Genomic DNA, 8,450 nt, shown 5'->3' with positions numbered 1-8,450 from the left:
CCCAGCCTCAGGGCGTGGGTGGGATGGGGCAGCCGCAGGCCCAGGCCCAGCTTCAGTGCACGGCGGGGATGGGGCAGCAACAGGCCCAGCCTCTGGGCACACTGGGGTTGGGACACCATCAGACCCCTTATCAGGGTGCAGTGGGGATGGAGCAGCAACAGGCCCAGTTTCAGGGCACACTCAGAATGGGACACCAGCAGCAGTTATCCCAGAATACAGTGGGGCTAGGACAGCAACAGGCCCAATCTCAGGATACATTGGGGTTGGGGCCGCAACAGCAGTTATCCCAGGATACACTGGGAATGGGGCAGCAACAGGCCCAGCCTCAGGGCACAGTGGGAACAAGGCAGGCTCAGGCTCAGGCCCAGGCTCAGCCTCAGGGCCCGGTGGGGACGGGGCAGCCTCAGGCTCAGGCCCAGGCCCAGCCTCAGGGCCCGGCGGGGACGGGGCGCCCTCAGGCCCAGGCCCAGCCTCAGGGCCCGGCGGGGACGGGGCACCCTCAGGCCCAGGCCCAGGCCCAGCCTCAGGGCCCGGCGGGGACGGGGCAGCCTCAGGCCCCGTCCCAGTCTCAGGGCATGGTGGGGATGGGGCAGCAACGCCAGCCTCAGGGCACGATGGGAATGGGACAACCCCAGCTTCGGGGCACAGTGGGGATTGGACAACAATCTCAGTCTCAGGGTCAGATGGGGCAGGTAAAGCAACAGCCTCAAGGTTTGATTGGGATGAGGCAAGGACAGCAGCAGCAACTGCTGCAGGGCCTAATGGGACAGTGGCAACTCCAGTCTCAGGCTGTAGTTCGGCAGGGACAGGCACAAAGCCTGATAGGGCAAGGGCAGTTGCCACAGAGCTTAATAGGTCAAGAGCACGGACTGCAGCAGCCACGTCCACAGAGTATTTTGGTGCAGGGTCAGGGACAGCAGCAGTTGCAGAATCTAATAGGACAGAGCCAATCACCAGGTACAATGGGACAAGGGCAACGGATGCGGGGCTTAGGTACAGTTGGTGGACAGCAATCCCTGCAGGCTTCCAGTATGGTGGGCCAGGAGAAAGAGCAGGAACAACAACCTGCAAGCACAGCCAGGCAGGGGCAACAGCAAGGCAAAATTGTAATGGAACAGGAACCTTTGCTGCCTTCCCAGTGCATAATGGGGCAGGACCGCACCCAGCCATCAACTCAGAATATGGTGAGGCAGCAGCAGCTGTCCAAAAATGCAGCAGGTCTGGTGCGCGCTCAGGGTATGATCTATCAGAATTTACAAACACGAGCAGTGACAGCAGTGCAACAACCAATGCAGCAAGGACAGCCGCGACTTGTGAGTCAGCAGGGTCAATTAATGAGACGTGTGCAACAACAAACTGTGATGGGTCTACACCAAAACAATGGTCTCGGTTTGCAAGGAGTGGTGCGAGTAGCAACGTCTCAGCAGCATGGAACTTTGGGAGATCCAAGACATGGGGTACAAAGCATCGTGACTTCGCAGTCATTTCAGCAACAGCATGCGGGTGTGTGTTCAGTTCATGTAACTGGTCAGCAGATTGGTTTAGGCCATCTTCGTCCAGGCATGGTATATGTTCAACAAGTTAAAACTGAACATGGCGGGAAGCCGCAAGAGATGGCCCAACTAATTCAAAACAAGCGAGCAAGGCAAAATGTGGAATCAGGAAGTGAACTAGTGTCTGGCCAAGCTCATTCCAATCATTTGCAAATGTCACGTCCAGAATTAAATCCAACTAATTTGGGAGATGTATCTCTGCAAGGTGAAACTTTAGAGACAGTAATACAGCTGCAACCAGAATTGCTTAAAGACAATGAATCTGAAGAAAGTAGTGCTTGCGCGACAGACCTGATCGCAATTATGCCTCAAAAGATACCTGATTCAAAGTCTGATACGTCAGTAATAAAGCCACGTGGGACTGTTGAAAAAGCAAGCACGGTTACTGATTTGCAAACCAGTACTAATGTTGAGATCCATGAGCAAAGTGGCTCGAAGACAGCATGTACGTTTGACTTCCCAATATCTCCCCAAAGCCATACAACAAAGGAGGAATGTATTGGACTATCAGAATCATCGCTGTTGAGTCAAACCAATGGTCAGGAGGAATATGCACCAAAAATCACAGGAAAGCAGGACAGTTGTTCTAAATTACAAGAAAGTGTTGCTAAGGACACCAACACAGGAGGTAATGGTCACATAGTGAAACAGGAAAGCATTGATGCAATTCGTTGTGGATTTCCAGAAGGAACTGTGAAGCGAGAGTCAAATAGTGACTCTATGAGTGCCTTGAATGCAGGGGATCATTCTTTTCTTGCTCCAAGGTCTGAGGCCGGACAACTGCTTCTTCAGAAACTGTTGCGCACTAAGAACTTGCAGCTTGTTGCACAACGCTCTGGAGATCGGACACACTTGACTGTAAAAGGTCACATTGAAAGCAAAACTGTGATGATTGATCAAAAACTACAAGGTGTAACAACAAATTTAGAGGTTAGTTAAAAGACGTGGTTTACAGTGATATCTCAATCTTTGTGTAGAAAAGACTAGACTAGACTTTACATGAGTTGTATGATTACATCCATGGACAAACACTCACTACAAGTTTTTAAATTGCTTAACGGAGTTATGCTAGTCCAGTGCTGCTTCCCCACTTCTACTTTAAATAGAATTACAAACCCTGAGTTCTTGCTGACTTTTGAACCAATTCTATTATTAGGACTCGAGAATACTTATTTGCAGGTCAATTTGATATTTTCATATTATGCATTCTTAAGTATTTCTTCCAGTTATTTGCAAAATTTTGTGTTCATAGGTTTTACGGAATCAAAAACAGAAAATGGTAGAAACAATTATGGGATGGCCTGCTTGGTTGGAAACGTGGGTAGTTTAACATTTCAAGGCAGACATTCGAAGTCGTCCACATTTGGTGGAGGAGGATTCTTATATGAATTGGAAACTCTTTTAGTCATTGCAAAATTGTGCGAGCCTATACATAGCAGTCAATAGTGTGGGTCTGAAGTGGTCTTTTTTTTTTAGTATGCTGGCCCACTATACTAATGCCTGGCTTCCCCACATCCCAAGCAAGAAGAAGGTGCCTATCTGGTTTAGACTACTTCAGTGCTCATTACCTGGGAGGAGTGGAATTAATGGGGCTTGTGTAACAAGCTGTAAATGTGATATTATTTTTAATTAACCCATATGCATTTTGCAGATGTTTTTACTCCAAACTTCCTTTCAATTTAACTTCTAAACGAGATTATGCCTCCAGGGTTCCTATGATTTTCTAAGAAATGTTAAGCCAAGTAGAATGGTTGCATCAATGTTTATAGGCTCTTTGTGGTCTGCAAGGAACATATGTTGATCAATGTTCCTCCAGGCTGCACAGCAACCTGAAGTTCCTCACGCACATGTACCGCGTGTGCATAGCCAAGCAATTAAAAATACTGAACGGGCCACGCGGGTAAATTACACATGCGCTCATTAAAACCCTTTGGATTTCATCTTTTTACAAGATAAAGGAATTTCAGGAAATTAGCAAGAAAAACTTGGGCCCAAAAACAAAACGGACACAAAAAGCAACTGATAGAGGCACCAACTCTCGAAAGAAGAATAAGAAGGATGAAGGAATAAAAACTACCGATGCCCTAATGAAGCAGTTGCAACAGGTACCAGTGTGCATTTTTTAAATAAATTGTGACAGAAATTAGAAACTCAGAACTGAGATTATATTGTAGAATCACATTCGGGGCATCTTCTAATATTTGTATGAAATGTAATGAAAAGGTGTTTTGGATTTCAAACTAGTGACAGAAAGGTGTTGGTTCGTCAGTGTGTGTGTGTTGTGGGAGGGATCAAGGTCAACAATGTCCTTTCCAGAAAAGTGACCTAATTCGTGTGTCAGAGCAGGTGACTGCAAATCACCCTGGAGTGTTAATGAAAGATTGTTGCTATCATGGGATTTAGGACAGGGAGTGTAAATATTGAAGGCATTATCCCAAACCAGTAGCAAGTTAATCAGATACTGATGTTAGCTCAGAATTCCCAGAAATTGAATACTTTTAGGGCAGTTTTGGCGGACACCTGACGAGAGTCAGAAGTAAATATAGTTTCTAGGTTCTATATACCTAGAAAGGCATATAGAACAGTTCAGGAAAACTGATGCCAAGGTTTAGCTTGTGAAACTTCCAGACCCAAGAGTGTCTGGTTAGAAATCAGCAGATTATTTCAAGACTGGAAGTTTAAACTTGCATTTTCATTCATGTAAGAAGACTTCCTAGTTTACAGGACAGAACTAGAGCAAAGCAGTTGGATCAAACTTAATTTCTTCAGATTTGGGTCACTGAAAAGTCATGGTGTTGGGAATAAATGAGCCTTTGTTTTGCTGGAGTTTTTTGAATTCATTCATAGGATGTGTGCATCACTGGGCTGAGCCAGCATTTGCTGCCCTTGAGAAGATGGTGGTAAGCTGACTTGTGCAACCCCTGCAATCCATTTGGTGTAAGTATACCACTATACTGTTGGGGAGGGAGCTTGAGGATGACCCAGGAGTATCAATAAATTTCAAAGACAGGACAATGAGTGGCTTGAGGGGCAGCTTGCTGATGGTGATGTTATCATGTATCTACTCCCCTTGTCCTTCTAGATGGTACTGGTCTTTGGAAGGAGCCTTGGTGAGTTGCTGCAGCGAATCTGTAGATAATACATACTGCTGCTACTGTGCATCAGTGGCGGAGGGAGTGAATGTCTATGGATGTGATGACAGTCAAATAGCAACTTTGACCTCGATTGTGTCAAGCCTCTCGAGTGTTGCTGAAGCTGCACTCATCCAGGCGAGTGCGGAGTAGGCTGTCACACTCCTGGCTTATGCCTTGTAGATGGGGAACAGACACCAAGGAGTCAGGTGGTGAGTTATTGCTGCAGTATTCGTATGGCTAGTCCAGTTCAGCTTCTGGTCAACAATAATCCCCAGAATTTTGATAATGTGGATTTCTGTGATGGTAATTCTATTGATTGTCAAGGGGTGAAGGTTAAATTGTCTCTTGTTGGAGATGGTCATTGGCTGGCACTTGTATAATTTAAATATGACTTGTCACTTGTCAACCCAAACCTGGATATTATACAAGTCTTGCTGCATTTGAACATGGACTGTTTCAGTATCTCAAATGGGTGCTGAAAGTTATACAATTATCAGTGAACATCCCTACTTGTGACCTTATGACGGAGGGAAGGTTACTAATGAAGCAGCTGAAGATGATTGGACCAAGAACACTGTCCTGAGGAAATCCTGAGTTCAAGCCCCATCTGCACCAGAAGTGTACACTAACATAGCTGAATAGGCTAATTTAAAAAAAAAACTACCCTAAGGAACTCCTGCAGAGATGTCCTGGAGCTGACATGACTGACCTCCAACAACCACAACCATCTTCCCTTGTATTGGGTATGGCTGCAACCAGCAGAGAGTTTTCCCCTGATTCCCATTGAATTTGTTAGGGCTTCTTAATGCCACACGCTATTAAATGCAGCCTTGATGTCAAGAGCAGTCACTTACTCCTCACTTCTGGAATTCAACTCTTTTATCCATGTTTGGATCAAAGCTGTAATGAGGCCAGGAGCTGAGTGGCCCTGGCAGAACTCAGACATTTTGCTATTTAAAAAAAGTCTGCAGACTTGCGTGTTTATGTTTTCAGTGAATGATCACCACATTAAATTTAAGAAAAAGGTCGGTCAAGCCAGATTTCATTGAGATCTGACTTGTTCAGTAATGCCAACAGCTAAGATCATAGCAGAAATGCGAAAATTTCAATAAAGCTAACAAGGTGTAGAGCTGGATGAACACTCTACAACTTACCTTAGATTCTCCAGCATCTGCAGTTCCTACTATCTCTGAAAAAATTTCAATGAACTTGTTTTTTCCTTAATCACGGCTCTTGCTTCCCGAGCTTAAATCAAGGTAGATGCTGAAGAGATGTTTCCTGTTGGGGAGGATTCAAGAACAAGGGAACACAGTTTAAAAACTAAGGGAAAATTTTAAGGCAGAGCTGAAGAATTTCTTCTCTGGGATGGTCGTTGGTTTCTCAGCTTTCTTCCTGCAGAGCAATGGAGGCTGGGTCATCGAATGTACTCTAGGGCTGAGTTGGATAGATGTTTGATTGGCAAAGTAGTTAAGGGTTAGGGGGTGAGGCAGGAAAGTGAAGTCAAGTGAACAATTGGATCACCAATCATTCCAAACAGTGGAGTAAGCTTGAATGCCCAAATATTCTTCTGCTCCAGTTTCTTCTGATATTGTAAAGTTGAACATTCTCACTCGAGCCATTCTTTCTAATGGATGGACATAAAATGGCATTAAGAGGCTGCAGCTCAGCTGTTTTTTGACAGGGAGGATGGATGGTCTCTATCCTTGTGGCTTTCTGTTTGGGAATGGTAATATGTGCTGATTGTAGGTGTGTGCCCATGCCCGTTATTAACGGGATTGAGATTTTCATTAGTCATTTTGTATAGGATCATTAATGCTGGAAGATAAGAGACATTGATTCCATAATTCTACTTTTATTTGGTAACACTTTTGTAAAAGATCTTACAGCTTTTTGACCATATTAAAGGCACTATAAATGAGTAATAAAAATAGAAAATGTTGAAGAAACTTAGCCGGTCTGGCAGCATCTGTGGAGAGAGCAACTGTGTTAACTTTCAAGTTTGATATGACTCTTCAGAACTGAAAGGGGCTGGACAATGGTGGTTTTTACGCAGTTGACAGCGCGGGGAGGAGAAATGAGTGGACCAGACGGTAAGGGTGCCCAGAAGAAAAGACAAGGGCAGTGCTAATAGTGGGAAAGGAGAAATAGGGATGTAAAATAAGTGGAAATGACAGTTATGAAAATGAGAAAATGGGTCCTCTCTTCTGAGAGTAAAGTCAATAAGGCATAAGCTGGGGAGAGGGTTAGTAGTCGTAGTAGTATGGATGACAGAGGTCATACTGTGAAATTGTTGAACTCCATGTCGAGTCCTAGAGGCTGTAAAGTGCCTAAGCTGAAAATGAAGTGGTGTTCCTCCAGTTTGCATTGAGCCTCAGTGAAACATTGCAACAGGCCCAGGATGGAAATATAAGCATGGGGGCAAGATGGTTCATTCAAGTGCTAAGCAACTGGAATGTCAGGGTCTTTGCTACCAACAGAGCTGAGGTGTTCCACAAAGCAGTCACTCGGTCTACGTTTGGCCTCTCCAGTGTAAAGGAGACTGCACTGAGAGCAGTGAAAACAGTAGACTAAATTTATAGTACAAGTAAACCACTGCTTCACTTGGAAGGTGTGTTTGGGACTTTGAGCAGTGAGTGTGTGAAAGGGCAAGTGTTGCACCTACAATCTCATGGGAAGGTCCCTTGGGGAGGTAAGGAAGTGTTAGGACTGATGGAGGAGTAGACCAGGGTTCCACAGGGGAACAGTCCATGTGGATGCTGACAGCAGAGGGGTAGGGGATGGTGTATTTGGTGGCATTCTGCTAGGGGTGGCGGAACTGATGGGGTGGAAAGTGAGGAAACTGGTAACCCTACCGTCTGGGAAGGAGGGCAGGTGTAAGGATAGAAATGCGCGAAATAGGTTGGACACGGCTGAGCGTCCTGCCAACCTTGGTTTGGGGGTCAGGGAAGACCTGTTCTCGTTTGAGGATAAAGGACATGTACGAAGCACCCTGGCGGAAGGAGTTGTCATTGCAACAGATGCAACAAAGACATGGAAAATGGAATGGAATCCTTGCAGGGAGGAGGGTGGGAAGTATTGTAGTGAAGGTAACTGTGGGTTTATAATGGATATTAAATAAAAACCAAAAGAACTGCGGATGCTGTAAATCAGGAACAAAAACAAAGTTGCTGGAAAAGCTCAGCAGGTCTAGTAGCATCTGTGAAGGAGAAAACAGAGTTAACGTTTTGGGTCCGGTGGCCCTTCCTCAAAATAATAGATGCAAATAAGTCTGACTTCAATGGTGGGTGAGTTGTTGGGGGTGATTATGAGATAGGATTTATATGCATTTGGTGAGACAAGGAATGATTAGGGATAGTCAGCATGGTTTTGTTTGAGGAAAGTCATGTCTCACAAATTTGATTGAGTTTTTTGAGGAAGTGAGCAAAATTGATGAGGGCAGAGTGGTAAACGTTGTTTACTTGGACTTTAGTAAAGCCTTTGACAAGGTTCTGCATGGTAGACTAATTAGTACAATTAGATCAGATGGGATTCATGGTGAGCTTGCCAGGTGGATACAAAATTGTCTTAGTGGCAGGAGACAGCGTGATGGTGGTGGATTGTTTTTCAGACTGGAGGCCAGTGATCAGTGGTGCTGATTGGTGCTGGTCCACTTTTGCTTGTTATTTATAGAAATGGTTTAGATGGGAATATAGAAGGCATGATTATTAAGTTTGTGGATGATATCAAAATTGGTGGTATAGTGGACAGTGAAGAAGTTTATCTA

At 45.0% G+C, this 8,450-nt stretch overlaps 1 protein-coding gene across 1 annotated transcript in view; it reads left to right on the top strand.

Moving 5' to 3' along the window:
• The window catches only part of LOC109924474 (histone-lysine N-methyltransferase 2D-like), a 143,392-nt gene that overhangs the window by 95,873 nt on the left and 39,069 nt on the right, over positions 1 to 8,450 (top strand). Inside the window, 2 exon segments of the mRNA XM_048618858.1 lie at positions 6 to 2,483; positions 3,506 to 3,658. Of these exon segments, the coding sequence (XP_048474815.1) occupies positions 6 to 2,483; positions 3,506 to 3,658 (2,631 nt within the window).

Source organism: Rhincodon typus, chromosome 41 (assembly GCF_021869965.1).
Source record: "Rhincodon typus isolate 14 chromosome 41, sRhiTyp1.1, whole genome shotgun sequence".
NCBI classification, from domain to species: domain Eukaryota; kingdom Metazoa; phylum Chordata; class Chondrichthyes; order Orectolobiformes; family Rhincodontidae; genus Rhincodon; species Rhincodon typus.
The sequence above is the reverse complement of the archived record's forward strand: the minus strand, read 5'-3'. Positions and strand labels throughout refer to the sequence as shown.